The 21,438-nt window shown below is 47.8% G+C and overlaps 1 protein-coding gene across 1 annotated transcript in view; it reads left to right on the top strand.

Annotated features, from left to right (window-relative positions):
* LOC144764166 (A.superbus venom factor 1-like) overlaps positions 1-21,438 on the top strand; it is a 1,132,054-nt gene that overhangs the window by 505,106 nt on the left and 605,510 nt on the right. Inside the window, exons 21-22 of the mRNA XM_078650288.1 lie at positions 5,661-5,727; positions 9,624-9,710. Of these exons, the coding sequence (XP_078506414.1) occupies positions 5,661-5,727; positions 9,624-9,710 (154 nt within the window). The remainder of the gene's footprint in view (positions 1-5,660; positions 5,728-9,623; positions 9,711-21,438) is intronic.

Genomic DNA, 21,438 nt, shown 5'->3' with positions numbered 1-21,438 from the left:
TACTAAGAGGCTCAGTGCGAGCCGACGCCCACTGGGGCAGGTGACTGGGAGTGAATATAATTACCGGAATGCTTTGTGCAGTGTTTGAACTTTTGCCTATGAATAAGTGCGAGCAGGCACGAAATGCGTCAGGCTAGTGAACTTTTGGACAAGATTTCCTGTTCTAACCTTGCTGCAGCTTCCATGAAATAAACGTCACATAACCTTCTTGCGAGTGGCTTCTTCAAAAGGGTAACCTTTCTGTGTGTGATATTAAATACGGCTGTCCCGGTCGTTGAGAGAAGCCCCACCGCATCAAAGCGGTCCTGTTTGATGTCAAACGACGAACAACATGTAGGACAAGAAGTGGTTTTTGGAAGGTATAATGTGCAGCGAGGTGCAAACTGAATTCTTTCTACCCACTGGGGTTGTGAACTTTGGAATTTTCGCTCTGCCAAGAAACTCACTGGAGTATGAGGACTACAGCTACCAAGAGGCTCAGTGCGAGCCGACGCCCACTGGGGCAGGTGACTGGGAGTGAATATAATTACCGGAATGCTTTGTGCAGTGTTTGAACTTTTGCCTATGAATAAGTGCGAGCAGGCACGAAACGCGTCAGGCTAGTGAACTTTTGGACAAGATTTCCTGTTCTAACCTTGCTGCAGCTTCCATGAAATAAACGTCACATAACCTTCTTGCGAGTGGCTTCTTCAAAAGGGTAACCTTTCTGTGTGTGATATTAAATACGGCTGTCCCGGTCGTTGAGAGAAGCCCCACCGCATCAAAGCGGTCCTGTTTGATGTCAAACGACGAACAACATGTAGGACAAGAAGTGGTTTTTGGAAGGTATAATGTGCAGCGAGGTGCAAACTGAATTCTTTCTACCCACTGGGGTTGTGAACTTTGGAATTTTCGCTCTGCCAAGCAACTCACTGGAGTATGAGGACTACAGCTACCAAGAGGCTCAGTGCGAGCCGACGCCCACTGGGGCAGGTGACTGGGAGTGAATATAATTACCGGAATGCTTTGTGCAGTGTTTGAACTTTTGCCTATGAATAAGTGCGAGCAGGCACGAAACGCGTCAGGCTAGTGAACTTTTGGACAAGATTTCCTGTTCTAACCTTGCTGCAGCTTCCATGAAATAAACGTCACATAACCTTCTTGCGAGTGGCTTCTTCAAAAGGGTAACCTTTCTGTGTGTGATATTAAATACGGCTGTCCCGGTCGTTGAGAGAAGCCCCACCGCATCAAAGCGGTCCTGTTTGATGTCAAACGACGAACAACATGTAGGACAAGAAGTGGTTTTTGGAAGGTATAATGTGCAGCGAGGTGCAAACTGAATTCTTTCTACCCACTGGGGTTGTGAACTTTGGAATTTTCGCTCTGCCAAGCAACTCACTGGAGTATGAGGACTACAGCTACCAAGAGGCTCAGTGCGAGCCGACGCCCACTGGGGCAGGTGACTGGGAGGGAATATAATTACCGGAATGCTTTGTGCAGTGTTTGAACTTTTGCCTATGAATAAGTGCGAGCAGGCACGAAACGCGTCAGGCTAGTGAACTTTTGGACAAGATTTCCTGTTCTAACCTTGCTGCAGCTTCCATGAAATAAACGTCACATAACCTTCTTGCGAGTGGCTTATTCAAAAGGGTAACCTTTCTGTGTGTGATATTAAATACGGCTGTCCCGGTCGTTGAGAGAAGCCCCACCGCATCAAAGCGGTCCTGTTTGATGTCAAACGACGAACAACATGTAGGACAAGAAGTGGTTTTTGGAAGGTATAATGTGCAGCGAGGTGCAAACTGAATTCTTTCTACCCACTGGGGTTGTGAACTTTGGAATTTTCGCTCTGCCAAGCAACTCACTGGAGTATGAGGACTACAGCTACCAAGAGGCTCAGTGCGAGCCGACGCCCACTGGGGCAGGTGACTGGGAGTGAATGTAATTACCGGAATGCTTTGTGCAGTGTTTGAACTTTTGCCTATGAATAAGTGCGAGCAGGCACGAAACGCGTCAGGCTAGTGAACTTTTGGACAAGATTTCCTGTTCTAACCTTGCTGCAGCTTCCATGAAATAAACGTCACATAACCTTCTTGCGAGTGGCTTCTTCAAAAGGGTAACCTTTCTGTGTGTGATATTAAATACGGCTGTCCCGGTCGTTGAGAGAAGCCCCACCGCATCAAAGCGGTCCTGTTTGATGTCAAACGACGAACAACATGTAGGACAAGAAGTGGTTTTTGGAAGGTATAATGTGCAGCGAGGTGCAAACTGAATTCTTTCTACCCACTGGGGTTGTGAACTTTGGAATTTTCGCTCTGCCAAGCAACTCACTGGAGTATGAGGACTACAGCTACCAAGAGGCTCAGTGGGAGCCGACGCCCACTGGGGCAGGTGACTGGGAGTGAATATAATTACCGGAATGCTTTGTGCAGTGTTTGAACTTTTGCCTATGAATAAGTGCGAGCAGGCACGAAACGCGTCAGGCTAGTGAACTTTTGGACAAGATTTCCTGTTCTAACCTTGCTGCAGCTTCCATGAAATAAACGTCACATAACCTTCTTGCGAGTGGCTTCTTCAAAAGGGTAACCTTTCTGTGTGTGATATTAAATACGGCTGTCCCGGTCGTTGAGAGAAGCCCCACCGCATCAAAGCGGTCCTGTTTGATGTCAAACGACGAACAACATGTAGGACAAGAAGTGGTTTTTGGAAGGTATAATGTGCAGCGAGGTGCAAACTGAATTCTTTCTACCCACTGGGGTTGTGAACTTTGGAATTTTCGCTCTGCCAAGCAACTCACTGGAGTATGAGGACTACAGCTACCAAGAGGCTCAGTGCGAGCCGACGCCCACTGGGGCAGGTGACTGGGAGTGAATATAATTACCGGAATGCTTTGTGCAGTGTTTGAACTTTTGCCTATGAATAAGTGCGAGCAGGCACGAAACGCGTCAGGCTAGTGAACTTTTGGACAAGATTTCCTGTTCTAACCTTGCTGCAGCTTCCATGAAATAAACGTCACATAACCTTCTTGCGAGTGGCTTCTTCAAAAGGGTAACCTTTCTGTGTGTGATATTAAATACGGCTGTCCCGGTCGTTGAGAGAAGCCCCACCGCATCAAAGCGGTCCTGTTTGATGTCAAACGACGAACAACATGTAGGACAAGAAGTGGTTTTTGGAAGGTATAATGTGCAGCGAGGTGCAAACTGAATTCTTTCTACCCACTGGGGTTGTGAACTTTGGAATTTTCGCTCTGCCAAGCAACTCACTGGAGTATGAGGACTACAGCTACCAAGAGGCTCAGTGGGAGCCGACGCCCACTGGGGCAGGTGACTGGGAGTGAATATAATTACCGGAATGCTTTGTGCAGTGTTTGAACTTTTGCCTATGAATAAGTGCGAGCAGGCACGAAACGCGTCAGGCTAGTGAACTTTTGGACAAGATTTCCTGTTCTAACCTTGCTGCAGCTTCCATGAAATAAACGTCACATAACCTTCTTGCGAGTGGCTTCTTCAAAAGGGTAACCTTTCTGTGTGTGATATTAAATACGGCTGTCCCGGTCGTTGAGAGAAGCCCCACCGCATCAAAGCGGTCCTGTTTGATGTCAAACGACGAACAACATGTAGGACAAGAAGTGGTTTTTGGAAGGTATAATGTGCAGCGAGGTGCAAACTGAATTCTTTCTACCCACTGGGGTTGTGAACTTTGGAATTTTCGCTCTGCCAAGCAACTCACTGGAGTATGAGGACTACAGCTACCAAGAGGCTCAGTGCGAGCCGACGCCCACTGGGGCAGGTGACTGGGAGTGAATATAATTACCGGAATGCTTTGTGCAGTGTTTGAACTTTTGCCTATGAATAAGTGCGAGCAGGCACGAAACGCGTCAGGCTAGTGAACTTTTGGACAAGATTTCCTGTTCTAACCTTGCTGCAGCTTCCATGAAATAAACGTCACATAACCTTCTTGCGAGTGGCTTCTTCAAAAGGGTAACCTTTCTGTGTGTGATATTAAATACGGCTGTCCCGGTCGTTGAGAGAAGCCCCACCGCATCAAAGCGGTCCTGTTTGATGTCAAACGACGAACAACATGTAGGACAAGAAGTGGTTTTTGGAAGGTATAATGTGCAGCGAGGTGCAAACTGAATTCTTTCTACCCACTGGGGTTGTGAACTTTGGAATTTTCGCTCTGCCAAGCAACTCACTGGAGTATGAGGACTACAGCTACCAAGAGGCTCAGTGCGAGCCGACGCCCACTGGGGCAGGTGACTGGGAGTGAATATAATTACCGGAATGCTTTGTGCAGGTTTGAACTTTTGCCTATGAATAAGTGCGAGCAGGCACGAAACGCGTCAGGCTAGTGAACTTTTGGACAAGATTTCCTGTTCTAACCTTGCTGCAGCTTCCATGAAATAAACGTCACATAACCTTCTTGCGAGTGGCTTCTTCAAAAGGGTAACCTTTCTGTGTGTGATATATATATATATATATATATATATATATATATAGAGAGAGAGAGAGAGAGAGAGAGAGAGAGAGAGAGAGAGAGAGAGAGAGAGAGAGAGGGCAAGAGAGAGAATTTGGGCCTTTATTGCCTTTGAGGGACTCTGGTGACAATTACAAACCACAAGGCTGAAGCATTTACATTTTTACTATACCAAAATCCTCCAAACTCCAGAGCTTTGAATTCATTTCTCAACAGTTGAATGCAAGGTCAAAATACTGTTAAATCGTTATCATTCACTGTTTGGTTCATCTATGAACATAAAACTAGGACATATGCTATCCTATTACTCACTCAGATAATGCAACAGTAGGCTCCATTCTGTCATTTTTGCTTTCATAAGTCATTGTCTCATTAGAATATTACAGTTCTTCCTTTTCTTAAAGGTCAATCTCTTTTTCCACCCTCTTGAGAGCAATCGGTTGTAGAGATTACTCTGCAGGGTTAGTGAAGTGCAGTGGGCACTCTGCAGGAGAAAGGTGGACTCTGTTACCAGTTTGTATTGTTCATTTCTCTACAGGTAGTCAGATTTAACCCTAGGCATAGTTCGCGTAGTAGCGCTACGCGTAGCTACGCGAATTGCACTTCGCACTATGCACGCAACACGTAGCTATGCAAACTGCGTAGTGTGGTAGGGAGATGCTGTTCGCAATGATTGTGAAGTGTCGGATGCTTGTCCGCACTGTGCAATCATTGCATACAGCATCATGCACAGTGCAAGCGGTCGATTTCTGCAGCTCGGATAGATTTGTACTCGAGCAGCAACTTTCTCACGCTTTCTGGTAGTATCTCATCGCGAGCAGTCGCGAGCGTACTTGACCATCCGCAATGAGAAACCTGACCTCCCTGCGTTGAGAATCTTGCCCGGAAGTTTATTTTCCATGCTCGCGATCGACAACTTGATGTTGCCGATTGCGAACAAGGAAAAAGTCTTGTTGGGATGTTGATTTTGCTTGCTCGCGGTCTCCAACTTGACGTTGAGGACCACGAGCGAGCAAAAAACTGCCCGCTACGCTACACGTTTTTGCACTGTGCTACGTGCAAATCGCCTAGCGCGTAGTTGCACAAACTAGGCACACACTGCGAGCGTACCGTAGTTTTCCACCCAGGCCTAGTCAGAGTACTTCCTTGCAGAGACACATGCCTATGTGGTGCTTTCATTATGTAACGTCTCTTCTTTCTTATAGCCAGAAGGAATGAAAATAACCAAAACAGTCAAAGTGGTGACCTTGGATCCAGCAAATAAGGGGAAAGGTGAGCATGATGTATCAAGGAGTTGTGCAATGGTTCCTATTCTCACTCGAAAAATGCTGCGAGAGTCACAGTGGGCTGAAAAAGCACCAGAAATGAAGAAATTGACTGCTGAGTGAATAAGGATGGCATGTGTTCTTCCTCACACCAGGACAGGGGGATCCTCGGATAAGTGATTGAGTATTCAGTAGGTACAGATTAAATGATTTCTCACACCAAGATTGTCCTCTCTTTATATAGAGGTGCTTAAGGGGAATTTAGATTTAACTACTCTCACCAGGATATATGAGTCTCATATAGGTATTAATGGAATGATGTTTAAAAGTGGACATACTGCAAGAAAACAGCTTCCAAGCTCTTTTTATTCTTTTTTTTTTTGTTGCATAGCAAACCCCATGGTATGTGTATTGAAATGGGCAAGGAGGACACTGATTTGCTGTGTCTTCTTCCCTCTCCTAGTGATTTTGTGACAAAATGTGGTGCATTATATGGTGTGGTTGTGCAACCTCACTGTGGAAGTACACTAACCAATCCCTTTAGGACCTGTAGCGTTCATCTGTAAAACCTTCAGCTCAAAATGGGTAGCTGTAGCACTGAGCAGAGGATCAAGTGTTAAGCATTTAAACACCATCAACATAATTGAAGAAGGAATTAGCACGCACTCAAGAAATCCAACTTCAATTTATAAAAAATATACTGTATTTTTATAAGAATGAAGACACTAGAATGAAAAAATTCCACTGGAGGATTCCAGAGATATATATTTTACAAGTAATAATAAATAAAACCAATTTCCCTCAACCTCAAACAAGCCTTGGCAAAGTCATTGAATTGGACACAAAAACTTTTTCAAGGAAAACTTAGTTCAATGTGGTCGGTTACAAGTACTTGGGGAGAACAACTCCAGCAGAGAGCTTGTCAGGGGGACCAGCAAGGCTTTTCGGAACAATTACCTTCACAGTAGAAGCATTCCTTCAGCAGTTTCAGACACTTTTTCTGCGCTGCCACAGAATCCCATGGAGTGGTCCTGATGCAAGGGGTGAAGGATGCTGAGGCTGCTCTAAGGATGCTGTGAATATAATGCTATAGACGGGGGTCTTCCTACAGGGAGTTCTTAGTCCACGAAGATGGTGAGGGGGTCATAGTTGCAGGGTCAGCGGCCCACAAAGTCCTCTACAGCCTGTCCAAAGTCCAATTTTCACTGGACTGCCAGTCGCAGATTGTTGCGGTCATAGGCCAATCCTTCCTGGGTCGATAATTCATCTTCAGCGGATCCCATCAATGGTCCGACAGCACTCCCGGGCTCAGTAAACTTGGATGCAACCCTTCGCATTGGATATTTGTCCTCGGTGCTGAACAGCAGTGGTGGTTGCGGCTTGAAGATTTGCGCTACTAATTTGCTTCAGCAGTTGTGTCTCTGTGCTGCGAACAGGAGGGCAGTCAGCTGGCTCTTGGAGTTCTCTTTGCTTGACTGGGCTCACTGCATCAAGTTACACTAATTTCGACTTGAGATACAAGTTGGGCTTAATGTAACAAGTCCCCGCCTGTGTCATTCGTTTCACCCTGCCTCTAGGGCTCGGTAAGCCTACCAGACAGATGACTTTCACACATTTTATGGGGAGGTATTTGCTTTACCATTGCTTACAATGGCAAAGCCAGGCTAGCAGTGCAGAACTGCTCTACGACTCGGCAGTGTGGACTGGCGGACTCGTTTTACTTGGGGGACCTCCAGTGTGGCACAATCAGTGCTGCAAGCTGAAAGCCCTGGCTGCTCCTCTAACGTACATGTCCTGGGTATCAGGGTACAACTTACTAGGGACATACAGGTGACGTAGCCATTTTGAATTGGGTACAGTCAATTTGACATACACTTTAGTGTCAGGGCACTGGCACTGAGGTCTGGTTAGTAGGCCTCAACACACACCCAAAGTCGAAGTAAACAGCAGCATCAGTCGAGAAACTAGGGGGTAACCATACAAAAAGAGGCATTTCCTTACAGATTTCAATCACAGATCGGTCATTGGAAGGACTCGCCTCTAGCAGCAGGACATGTAACAAAAGGAATGTGTGTGCAGGAGATCTGCAGTGACCAGTGAAATAAGGGAATTCACAGGTAGGCCTGTGCAGTGCTTAATTTGAGGCAATGGTTGCCAGTGGAGTCCAGCAGGACTCATTTTGGGAGAATGGCACTTATTTTTGCTCATCAGATATTGACCTTGTGAAAAGAGAGGAGAAAACACCATAACTGGAAATAAGGAGTAAGAGAAAGACAAAGAACTATCGGAAAGTGAGAACCCAGTGACTCGCAAGAGTGAGAGGAAGGGCAAAGGAGAGCTGTTAGTGGATTAAAGAGGCCTGAGGTGAATTCAGGACTATGTAGACTTTGTATTGGGGGCGTCAGCATTCAATTGCACCGGCCAAGTGCTTCTGAGTAGAGCATTGGGCACCGGCACTCATTCATTTACAGATTCAGTACTGGGCCTGTGGGTGTGTGGGCAGAACAAACTGATCTTAAAGTTACTCATTGGGCTGTGTCCTCCCGAAATGTGCACTCATCTCCTGAAAGCTCATTGATCCTTAAGATTGTCTCAGGGAGACCTGATCTCCTTACAGGAGGACACTAAATGAGAATGCAGTGTGCAGAGACAATCACTGATCTATGACAAATCAATATGGCTGTGGTTGTTTGGAAAGATGTGCCTTTTTTGAAGACATGTTCTAGGCTATGTCTGCCCTAAGGTCGATCAGGTAACACGTTCACAGATCAGAAGTCAAAATGAAGGAAAATGGTACCACTTTTAGAAAAATGAAATTCATCAATTGTATATTGAAAAATAATATGTGGGTTAATTGAGGACTGCAACATAAAACTTGGTCTACTGAAATATTTGATATGTATTTAAGATATATTCTGTTTAATCTATTGACTGCATAAAATCCATCATCACACAAGAAACCAGCAGAGCAGGGTCAGTCTGGCCTGTATGGAAATCAGGAAGTGCCCCATTGGCTGTCCTGACAAGTCTATGTGTAGGTCGCTTCTTATTTGTTTATAGGGCTGATTTATGATTTGCTGAGCTGGGTTTTACTATTGATTTTTAAAATAGACATTGCCCGCAGAAAGATCAAATCCATGCAGTCTTCTGTACTTCATAAAACACTTATACAGCATGTCCAAAACGGTCCTGATTAGCAAATAAGAGCCACTTTTTAGTCATCTATTTCCAGTGCCGGCCACCACATACAAAAGTGGAGAAGGGGCGCGGGGAGCGTGGGAGGGAGAACGAGGGAGGGGGGACCAGAATAATAATAAAAAAACATTAAAAAGTACCTGCTGCCGGCCCAGCCTGTGCCGCGCCATGGTGCTGGGACGTCCTTGTCCCAGGCGACACTGCAGACAAGTCACAGAGTCCCTGTCCAATCCCCGTGCTGAGGGGCATCACAGGGATTGGCCTGGGGCAGCTAGAAAGATGCTCTGCTCAGGTCAGGGAGTCTGTGGGGTTTCTTTATCCCGACTGTTCAATACAGCTTGATTAGAGAAACCTAAGTGTGCATGTGAGTTTTGGTCAGCCTTAGACGGCCAGGCAAACACACATGAGCACCTAGGGAGTGTACTAGCCCTTCTCCTCCCCCTACAATACCTCAGCCCCACCCTGCACACGCTGACAGAGCCAGCGGCTTACAAATAAAACAGTACAGAAATATTGTTTTATTTTTTTGCTGCTGGCTCTGAGCCAGTGGGGCGACGCTCCTCCGCTATTGCGGAGGAGCTGGCCCTGTCTATTTCATTGTTGGGGGCCACTTTTATTCTCATGTCAGGGCCTATTTTTTGTCCCAGTAAACCGCTCAACAAATGGAGTCAGCATCATGTAACTCTTTGCTCCTACTTTTGTCTTCAGATGGTGTCCAGGAAGAGAAGATTGAGGCTGTTGTTTTGAATGATATTATTCCAAATAGTGAATATGAGACCATGGTCAGCATCCAAGGTAAGAGTGCTCATCAATAAAGCTGGGATGCACACATCCGAGGAGAGTCCAAAATGAAGGGAATGTTGTTCACCTAAATTCCACTTTTTGAAAACTCTGCAGGGTCCCATAGCCCTATTGGAGGGAGGGCATAGGCTGGATAGTTTGTGAGGCACACTTCCTCTGACTGCCTTACAAGATGCTATGAGTCCACAAATATGGTAGTGCCATGATGTGGTAGAGCAGTGAGGGCAAGAAAGGGGTACAAAAGCCATAGGGCCTAAAACTGCAAAAGTTTTATACAGACGCTTGTTTGAAACAACGTGTGGAAAGCAACAGTTTCTATTTACTTACCTTTATAATGGCCTACAAGTGCACCACGGAATTGTATTGCGTCACATGAGCGCCCATGCAGACTTCAGTAAAGGTGGGCCATAGACTTGTTGGCCTCTGATAAAAATCACAAATGTCACAACCAGGTAGAGATGAATGCACTATTAACACATCAGTGATTCCAAAAACAAGAGTTCATCAGGGACCATAATATTGATTGCACCAACATGAAGAGGGTACTCATGATTCTCATGCTACATGAAGATGTCAATGTTTCGATTCTAGAAACTAGACATACGCCTTTACCTGCTGCTAAAATCTCTCATGTGGTCCTCAGTACACTCACTATAGAATTACAGCTCCCACTTATTCATAGAATGCGTACATTTAAGCCCAGATTTATTATTATTTATTGCAGCACAATCAATCAATCTATCAATCAATCAGAGTACTTGTAAAGCGCGCTACTTACCCGTGAGGGTCTCAAGGCGCTGAGGGGAGGGTGTGCTGCTACTGCTCGAAGAGCCAGGTCTTGAGGAGTCTTCTGAAGGCGAGTAGGTCTCGGGTCTGCCGTAGGTGGGTAGGGAGGGTGTTCCAGGTCTTGGCGGCGAGGTAGGAGAAGGATCTGCCACTGGAGGTTGTTCGTTGGATGCGGGGAACAGCGGCGAGAGTGAGGCTGGCGGAGCGGAGCTGGCGGGTGGGGGTGTAGAAGCTGCTGTTCAGGTAGGCTGGTCCGGTGTTGTGGAGTGCTTTATGTGCATGGGTGAGGAGGTTGGAGGTGATCCTCTTGTCAATGGGGAGCCAGTGTAGGTCTCTCAGGTGGGGGGTGATGTGGCTGCGGCGGGGGACGTTAACGATCAGTCGGGCGGAGACGTTTTGGATGCATTGTAGTTGCCGTAGGTGTTTGGCTGGGATTCCTGCGTAGAGTGCGTTGCCATAGTCCAGTCTGCTGCTGACGAAGGCCTGTGTCACTGTTCTTCTTGTTTCGGTCGGAATCCACTTGTAGATTCTGCGGAGCATGCGGAGGGTGTTGTAGCAGGAGGAGGAGACGGCGTTGACCTGTTTAGACATGGAGAGGGAGGAGTCGAGGATGAATCCTAGGTTGCGTGCATGGTTGGTGGGTGTCAGTGCTGTTCCCAGTGTGGTCGGCCGCTAGGAGTTGTCCCAGGTTGAGGGGGTGGGTCCGAGGATGAGTACCTCCGTCTTGTCCGAGTTCAGCTTCAGACGGCTGTTCCTCATGCAGTCAGCGACGGCCTTCATTCCCTCGTGGAAGTTGGTTTTGGCGGTGTGGGGGTCCTTGGTGAGGGAGAGGATGAGCTGGGTGTCGTCAGCGTAGGAGATAATATTGAGGTCGTGTTGGCGGGCCACTTGTGCGAGGGGGGCCATGTAGACGTTGAACAGCGTCGGGCTGAGGGATGAGCCCTGGGGGACACCGCAGATGATGTCGGTGGCCTCGGATCGGAAGGGCGGGAGGCAGATGCTCTGGGTTCTTCCGGAGAGGAAGGACGTGGTCCTGTTAAGGGCCTTCTCATGGATTCCGGCTTCTAGGAGGCGTGTCTTTAGAGTGCGATGGCAGACCGTGTCGAAGGCGGCTGACAGGTCCAGGAGGATGAGGTCTGAGGTTTCGCCATTGTCTAGTTGACGCCTGATGTCGTCTGTGGCAGCGATGAGGGCTGTTTCGGTGCTGAGGTTTCGTCTGCACCCGGACTGCGACGGGTCCAAGATGTTGTTGTCTTCCAGGTGGCGGGCCAGTTGCATGTTGCCGATTTTCTCAATGACCTTCGCCGGGAACGGGAGCAGGGAGATGGGTCGGAAGTTCTTGAAGTCCTTGGGGTCCGCCTTGGGCTTCTTGAGGAGGGCATTGATTTCGGCGTATTTTCAGCTTTCCGGGAATGTCGCTGTTTCGAAGGAGATGTTGATGACATTCCGTAGTTGGGGTGCGATGGCAGCGTCTGCTTTGTTGAATACGTGGTGTGGGCACGGGTATGACGGAGATCCTGAGTAGATGGAGTTCATTACCTTGCGTGTCTCGTCCTCGTAGACGTTGGACCAGGAGGTCAGGCGGTTGGCGCTGGTGGTGTTCACAGGGGAGGTGGGGTCTGGCATAGTCGGGGCAGTCATGGTGTTGAAGCTGTCATGGATGTCAGCGATCTTGCAGTGGAAGAAGATGGCCAGTGAGTTGCACAGTTCTTGTGAGAGCGGTATGTCGCTGCCGTCGGCACTGGGGTTGGAGAGTTCCTTTACAATTCTGAAAAGCTCTTTGCTGTCATGTGCGTTGTTATCCAGGTGGTCTTTGAAGGAGGATCTCTTGGCTAATCTGATGAGGTGGTGATGTATGCGAGTGGCGTCCTTGTGGGCTGCGTTGTTGTCCGGAGAGCGTTCGTGGAGCCATATCTTCTCCAGTTTCTTGCATGCGCGTTTGGAGGTCTGCAGCTCGACAGTGAACTAGGTGGCTCTCTTGCTGGCGTGGTTGTTGGAGGGTTTCTTGAGTGGGGCGAGGGTGTTGGCGCAGTCGTCGATCCACTGTCTGAGGTTGCGGGCTGCGGCGTCTGGGTTGGTGGGGTTGGTGGGTGGGTTTTAAGAGAGGGTGGTGATCAGCTGCTCTTCGGTGACTTTGCTCCAGCAGCGGCGAGGTAGCTGTTGGGTGCAGTGGTGCGTGGTTGGTTTATTGAAGGTGACATGGATGCAGCGGTGGTTGGTCCAGTGTAGTTCGGTGGTGTGGTTGAAGGTGACGTGGGTGCCTGTGGAGAAGACGGGGTCCAGTGTGTGGCCAGCGGTGTGGGTGGGTGTGGTGACGAGTTGTCTGAGGCCGAGGTTGGCGAGGTTGTTGATCAGGGTGGCGGAGTTGGCGTTGTTGTTGTTCTCCAGGTGGAAATTTAGGTCCCCGAGGAGGATGTAGTCCGTGGAGGCGAGTGCGTGGGTGCTGGCGAGGTCGGAGATGGAGTCGCTGAATTGAGCACGTGGTCCGTAGATGAGTGTTCCTCTAAGGGTGGTGTTGGGGTCGGTGTGGATCCGGAAGTGCAGGTGTTCGGCGGTGTTGAGGGTGTCGTCTGCGTGGGTGGCGACCTTGAGGGTGGACTTGTGGACGATGGCTATTCCTCCTCCGATTCCGTCGCCGCAATCCCTGCGGGTGATCTTGTAGCCGTCCGGGATGGCTATAGCGATGTGGGGCGCCAAGGAGTCGTTCCACCAGGTCTCGGTCAGCAAGGCCAAGTCTGGGATGGAGGTGTCAAGCAGATCCCAGAGCTTGATGGCGTGTTTGCGTGCAGGGCGGGTGTTGAGCATTATGCAGCGGAGGTGTTTGGGTCCAGTCCTTGGAGATTTGGTGGCTCTGTCGCAGGTGAAGCTACAGGTGTGGCAGGAGAAAGGTCCTCGAGTCCGTTTCGCGACGGCTTGCAAGCAAGTGTGGTGTAGGCCGGCGTTGAGTGCGTAGAGGGTGCTGGCGTCGTAGTGGAGTCTGGTGTTGTGGCGTTCGCGGGGTCCAGGTGCGGACGGGCGCAGACGGGCTTGCCTTTGGCGTGCGGGAACCCGCTGCACGCGGCCACTGCGCGCCCGCTGCATGGCCTCCATCAGAGGGGGATATGGAGGGAGGAGCAGCTGGGAGGCGGGAGCGGGGTGGCCAATTGGGAGCAGGGGGGCGGGGCCGCAGGGACGCAGCAGCAGGAAGGAGTGGGAAACAGCGGGAAAACAGGCGAGCGGCAGGGAGCAGGTACGAGGCAGCTGGCGGCCATGTGGTGGCGTGGGGAGCGACCTGCCTGCGAGCAGGGTCAGTGGACGCTTCTACGCCACTGCGCAGCCTCCTTAAGAGGGGGATTGGGAGGGAGGAGTAGCTGCGAGGCGGGAGCGGGGTGGCCAATGGGGAGCAGGGGGGCAGGGCCGCAGGGACACAGCAGCAGGAAGGAGCGGGTAACGGCGGGAAAACAGGTGGGAGGCAGGGAGCAGGTACGAGGCAGCTGGCGGCCGTGTGGTGGTGTGGGGATCGACCTGCCTGCGAGCAGGGTCAGAGGTCGTTCCTACGCCACTGCGCTGCCTCCTTAAGAGGGGGAGAGGGAGGGAGGAGCAGCTGTGAGGCGCGAGTGGGGTGGCCAATGGGGAGCGGGGGGCGGGGCCGCAGGGACGCAGCGGCGGGAAGGAGCGGGAAAGACGGGAAAACAGGCGGGCGGTAGGGAGCAGGTACGAGGCAGCTGGCGGCCTTGTGGTGGCGTGGGGAGCTACCTGCTTGCGAGCAGGGTCAGAGGTCGCTCCTCCACCACTGCGTGGCCTCCTTAAGAGGGGGAGAGGGAGGGAGGAGCAGCTGGGAGGCGGGGTGGCCAATGGGGAGAATGGGGGCAGGGATGCAGGGACACAGCGGTGGGAAGAAGCGGGAAACGGCAGGAAAACAGGCGGGCGGCAGGGAGTAGGTACGAGGCAGCTGGCGGCCGTGTGGTGGCGTGGGGAGTGACCTGTCTGCGAGCAGGTTCAGAGGAGAAAGACAACTTGCTGCGCAGCACTGCGTCAAATGAAGAGGGCAGGAATGTGCCATATCTATCAATTTATGTCACATTCCTCCTTTCTTTCAGCGCTAGTGCACTAGTGATGGACAAGCAGCAGTGCAGGCACAGTTGTGCCATGGTCCATTGCAGGCAGTATTGTTTTTGTGCAGCAAAGGACACCTTCCTGCACAAATACAATCCTTAATGGTGTTTTCCTTTCTCGAAGTATGCTGCAGTAACAACAAGGAGAAATAAAGAGATTTCTCCTCTTTGCGCCTCTATCAGAAAGGCATATGATTTTGATGGATTCCAAGGTTTACCAGTCTTGGCAAATCTGGGAATGCACCAAAAAGCATAGGTGGATGCATGTGAACACCAACACTACACCCATAGAACGCCTTCCTGGAGCAAAGTAACAAACGGCAGCGAATTTCAGGTGGCCTTGTGTGGCTTGGTAAATGTGACTTAAAGATTGTGTTGCACTTGCATGATGAAAGGGCAACTCTATCCTTTGGTAAATCTAGCCCTTAGTGTTAACTCCACAATATATGCCTTTTCTTAAAGAGACTTGAGCACAGAGTACCTGGGTATACTATAACAGTTACTGGAATATAGGCATTAACAAACCAAGGCTTAATTTATTGTTTTCTTGATCTATTGTGCAGACATGGCCGAGTGGTGCTACATCACTTTACAGGTACAAGTGTAATTCCAAAATTACAGTTAATTAGTAATTTTAAAAACACAATATTTACATTGCATTTCAAACTACAGTAAAGGCTCTCATGGCAAAGTTATGAGAATAAACAAAACATGAAAATAAGTAAGGAATAAGCAAACCAACACCATTTGCGTAATTTCTGTGGCTCATGTTTAGCACAGAAGATTTTCCTATCAAATTCGTACTTTAGTTGCGACCAGGTCCGGACTGGTAAGTCCGGGCACCGGGCAATCCCCCGGTAGGCTGGATGGGGTGGGGGCCGGTTTTGGAACTGGGGGCTGGTTCTGTTGTTGGGGCCAATTTGGCCATGCCCGACCGACTGGGTGAATCAGAGACAGTGACATTAAGCACAACCAGGCCCAGCCAGCTCTGGCTGGTCCTGGTTGTGCTTAATGTCCCTGTTTCTGACTCACGCAGCCGGTCCGATACAGCCAAATCAAGCCCAGGCCTGCCCTGAGCACAACGGTTCTCAATCTCTCCGCATAATGCTCCCCTCTCTTCCTATTATTCCATCTCTTTCTGTCTTGCTCCTCGCTTACTGTAAACCGTGACTTGAAGAAATGGTTCACAACCTCTCTTTCCTTCTTTCATTTTGTTGCTTCCCTGTAAAATGGATTCAAAAAAGAAAAACACTCTTACGGGAAATGCCCTTTTTCTGAAATTTTTCTATTCCAAAGTGCAGCCACGGGATGGAGAGAAATAAAAGGTTTTAAATATGAAAAATAAATACATAACTAAATAAAGAAAGACAGAGTGGTTGCAAAGTGGCAAGATTGGTTTTATTTACATCCAAGTGCATCGGCCTCACTTTGCATTGAAGCGCTACTTTTGTTTTCTCGTCTTTCTTTCAACAGCATTGTTGTCCCCGGGCGGGGAAGTGCACCATTCCTGGATGTATTGCAATACCTGGTTGATGGGTGAATTGGAAATGGTACCATGGCTCCGTGTTTATGGATGTGGTCTTTTTAAATCATACTGCTTACTTTTTGTAAGGATATAAGCAATGGACATTGAAACTGTTCCCTTCATGGGCCCTACAGTCATTTCCTTAACTTTTTAGGTAAAACCACTCGCAGATTTCTGAATAGTGAGTAAGAGATGGTTAAGGTAACCATGTTGTTTCTGCTTACATTTCACATGCTTTACTTACTCTTGCATTCCCTTTAAGAGTTTGCTTTCACTTTTTTTTTTAGGAAGCATATTACTCTTATCAAATGCATAATTTGAATTGAGCCACATCCGAGTGATTATAGCAGGCACAATTAAGTTGTAGCTGAAGGCAGTGCGACTTTCTCTCAGTGGGGCAGTATGGTGTTGAGTGGGGGAGAGGATATGGCACTATGGCCAGAGCTGTCGAATTTGGAACCGGGGAACCAGGTTCAGCCTTCATGACCAGTCCACCAGACACTCTCCTGAGGGAGCATATTCCCATGCTAGACTTTAGTAGGCCCCACTGGACCTTAGAAGGCCTGATGTCTTAGCACAAGCAGGTGTACCCTAATGGTGTCAAATGTGAGTTAACCTTGAAGGCCTGTCCACCACAATCCATACTAAAGTTAATCTCCAGTCTTGAGGGCAGGCCTATGAAGCAGCACACCCTAGAGCAACAGTGATCCAATCACTGCGACTCTGTGACTGAAGTCACATTATCCTTGAGCAGGTTAGGGCGGTGGGAACGGTGTGACCGCACTGGGTACCTATTTCGGGTGGGTGCGTAGTATTGCAAGTATATTATGGTTTAAAAAAAATCGTGCAGCCTCCTTCCTGGCCTCCAGCAATTTTAAGCAACAATAAAAATGTTATGATAACTTCGGTGATTAATCTTCTTCCTAGAAAGAGATCAGAGTTTTGTCTAGTGGAAGGGTTGACTCCTGGAAAGGTATCACAGAGGGTTAATGTGCCTGCTGCAAAGAAAATGTACCATGAAGATCATAAAGTGCACATAATGTTAACTAGGTTAGTAGGTTACTGATTTTGGCAGAGAGATCCTTTTGTTACTTGCAGTTTATAAGTTAAAATCCTAACCTAGAACAGGGAGCTATTAAACTATACTGCCTGCTAGTACCGTTGTCATGTGGCTTCTACACTTTGTAGTCCTTTGTCTTATGTAACATTTCCTATACAGTGATTTACACACATATAAATGATTGTCTCTGTGTAGTGTGTGTGATGTAAAGTGCTCTGACACTGTACACTAGTATGAGTGGCGCTGTAAATCAAATGAAATGCATCTGAGAAAGAGTGTGATTATGGAGACTTGAGGGGGACTGTTAAAGGGTGGTAGTGAGGGAGTCCAAGGTGTAGGTGATCATTGGTGGCACCAGCAAACATTGCTGCACAGGGCGCCACCAGCACTAAAGCCGGCCCTGCCATCGAGGCCAGTCCACCTCACCCATTGGCACCTCCATTGGCCTTGTTTCAGCAGTAGTAGCTACAACTCACCAAGGATCCGCAATGCAGGATTTGCACGCACACAAAACTAAGTTTGCAAATTTCACAGTCTCTCTGCTTTATGCACAAGCCCTTTTAACATGTGCTGCTTGCTCTGGAGCCACTGGAATTATGCAGCAATGGGGGACAAAATGATGCTGCAGTGTAATGCAATATATTTTCTTATACTTTATTATTTAGACATTTTTACACATGTTAAGTCTCTGCAAAGATTCTGCCTCATTAGTACCAGTATAACATACAAATGCAGCAGTGAAAAAGGTGATCAGTCAACCTTTGCAAAGGGCCGTCCACTTTGCAGCAACTCAAGTCCCGTTTTTAATAACTTTGTATCCGTTTGCACTACAAAAATGATCAGTTAAAACTGTAAGATTATGCAGTGGATGATGTATTATGTGCCAAGTATGGCAGAGCCATAATTATATAGAAAACATTTGCAAACTAGGATATTTTGCCATTCATGTTTGAACTGGTCTTGTGGAAGAAGGGAGGAGAAGTGCTAATGAAAGAAACTGCATGGCTTGGAGACAAATGGCTTATGATTCCACTTTTAAGCGTATTTGGGACATTGTGTGATTGGAAATATATCCCACTTTGTGAATGTATTTAAATGCCATTAACTCCTATTAAACCTTAAATAATCAAGTGAATCCATTGGTTGAATTAAATAACACAATAAGCTGTAACTGGTCGGTGAAATGCCAAACAAATACTAAAAATTTGGATGTTTGGCACTTTCTGGCCACACCTCTGACTCCGCCCACTGATCGAATCTTTGGGTTAGCTCCACGCTCAGAGTCTCCGCCCACAGTGTCCCTACTTTTTTTTAACCCTGGGCGAAGCACTACGCTAGGCTCGCGGAGTTTGCGAAGTTTTCACAACTTCGCACTACGCGAGCTGCACGTAGCACAGTGCGAACATGCGTAGTGCAGCGTAGCGTAGTGCAGCGGTCATTTTTTGCTTGTTCGCGGTCCTGAACGTCATGTTCGCGACCGCGAGCAAGCAAAATGACATCCCGGCGAGATTCTCAACGCGAGGAGGTCAGGTTTCTCATTGTGAGTGGTTGCGCATGCTCGCGACCGCTCTCAATGAGAAACTACCTGTTCGCGTTGAGAAAGCTGCCGCTCGAGTAATAATCTACTCGAGCAGCAGAAAACTACAGCTTGCACTGTGCAAGATGCCGTTTTCAATGCTTGCACAGTGCCGGATGCTTGTCTGCACTGTGCAATCATTGAAAACGCATCTTGCACAGTGCGAACATGCTACTACGCAGCTCGCGTAGTGCTACGTGAAGTTCGCGTAGTGCAAAGTGCACTACGCGTAGCTTCGAGTAGCGCTACTTCGCAAACTACGCCCACCCTTACTTTTTTTTCCCCACTTCGACCACTGAGTATAGCGTTTATGCCGTGCCAAGCCATGCTGGAGGCGATGAGACCGGCACAGGCATCCGGCTGAGACAAACAGCGTCATTATTTTGGCTTGCTGTGTTTTGTTATGCTGGCTTTGTAACACGTCAGCATGGCCCTACCTTGAGGGCATAATGAAAGGACTGCTTGGCAAAGAGGTGTTCAGTTATAAAGGGATGTGCGTCACATCAATATATTCAATGTATGTAAAATTTCACGCATATTCATGAATTCAAAAAAAGCTTTTGTATATGTTTTCATTCATTTTAATGATTTGTATAGCGCTGGCATGATGCCTATATGTCTCTATGCAGCTAGGGGCCTAGCGCAATCCCTTACGGTGGTGTCGTTCCATCTTTAAGGGCCCCCAGTTCAGCCTCCATACTGAGAATGTGTGTGAGGTATGAGAGTTTCAGTGGCCCCTCAGCTCATTTTGCTGGGGGAGGGGGGTTTGCGTCACACCACTATCTGCAGCTAGGTCTGTGTGATGAGTATCTATAGTGCTACCAAGAACCACGTGATGCCTCCTAGGCGCTTGGCTAATGAGGAGCTTAGGTCCTGGGGTATGAGGGAGTGCTGAGTGAGTGAGACAGCATCCCTCCTTTTTTAGCAGGTCATTGTGTGACTAGAGATTTGCGATTTACCACCTCAGTTGTTTTTACAACAACATATCTTGCCCTGTTTCGCAGTTTGTGTGCTGATACTTGTAGCCTGCGTTCATAGGAGGAAAATCTAAACTACTCAAGCAGCTTGTGTTCCTTTTGTCTATTTGATATTGCATTCTGGTAGCTGAAGTCCTGCATTTGTAAAAAAGAAAATCAAAATAACAGTGTGCATCGTTTTATATCATGCATGTACATCGAATTTTGCATTCTGGGACTTGGAGTCCTGCGTTTGTAAAATGAAAATAGCATGTACAGTGTGTTTTATGCTATAATTGACCTAGGATGCATTTTGATACTTTTAGTCCTTCATTTGTAAAACGAAAACCTTCAGAACGTGTACTCGGTGTGTACTACATAATACACGTAGGAGGAATATTACATTTTGGTGCTTGTACTCCTGCATTTATAAAATGAAAATCAAAGCAACATGTGCAGTTTGTATTTTTGTAGCATATCTGTGCTTGATAGATGTCACTCTGATACTTACAGAACCAGAATGAAACTCAAAATACATGATTTTTTATATATCATACCTTCTCATGGGATAATGCTTCATGGAACTTGAATTCCTGTGTTGATAAAATGAAAATCAAAACTGCATGTACAGTGAGCATTGTTGTATATAGGACTTCTGCAAGGCAGAGTGCATTCTGGTACTTGAAGTCCTGTATTTATTTTTATATTGGTGTTCTGCTATGGTATTTTAAAGCGAAGCATATATAATGAGAATTCAAACCACAGATGACGCTTGTTTTGTGTCCTCCCACGTCTGTGTGTGAAAAGCTGTTTTTCTCCGTATGTTTAGCACGGACAGGGTGCTGGCCATGATTGACTTGTATGTAGTCTGTGCAGATTGGGTGCTGGGGGTTATGTGCATCTCAGTGGTTTAACATACTAGGCACCCTGCATGCCCCACGATGAAGAGAAGGTGGCATTGGGTTTGTGCGCACACTCTGCTAGGCCAGCAAACCTTGTGACCGAAGATGCTTGGAGTGGGTGCTGCGAGAGGTGTACCCACATGTTAAGGGGTGCTCACACATGCAAGGGCAGTCTGATGTGTGTACCACCATGGGATGCCGGCTGGTTCAGGGGCACACCGCTGCTGGAGGGGGATGGGAAAGAAATTTGGTGACACTAGGAAAGCCACTTGGTAACTGGCATCATGTCAGCAGTACCCTGTAGACCCAAGTATGTGGGCACACATACAGAGACTAGGTGTAGTGAGTGGTAGCTAATGAGGCCAAAACACTGTGTCAAAAACATTTATTGTCTTAATTTTTCTCACCACTGGTTGATGGAATTGTGATTTGTTTTGAAAAACAGACTGTAAAATGACTCCTGACCAGCGTGTGATGCTTTCACGCCATCAAGACCTTTTAGCCTCAGCACTTTGCATGAAAATCTAGATCCAGGCCCATAACTGGAAAAACAAAACTACATATCCCGGAATGCAAGGTAATGTCTGGGAAACAAGAGTAGCGCCTATTGTCATGGCATGTGGTCTTCTGGCCGCACTGCACCCCTGCAGTGACCACAAGCACCCAGCCCAAGAGAGACCATGGCACAATGATGACGTCTTTAATTATTCTCTGGCTCAAGGGCATTGTGATGGAATCCTCCATTATACCTATGAACTGGCTCAGATGTACATGGATGACGTGATCAATTATTGGAATTGCCTCATTCGTTGCAGACATGGTG

The sequence above is a fragment of the Lissotriton helveticus genome, chromosome 1_1 (genome assembly GCF_964261635.1).
Source record: "Lissotriton helveticus chromosome 1_1, aLisHel1.1, whole genome shotgun sequence".
Classification (NCBI taxonomy): domain Eukaryota; kingdom Metazoa; phylum Chordata; class Amphibia; order Caudata; family Salamandridae; genus Lissotriton; species Lissotriton helveticus.
This window is presented reverse-complemented; position numbering and strand designations above follow the sequence as displayed.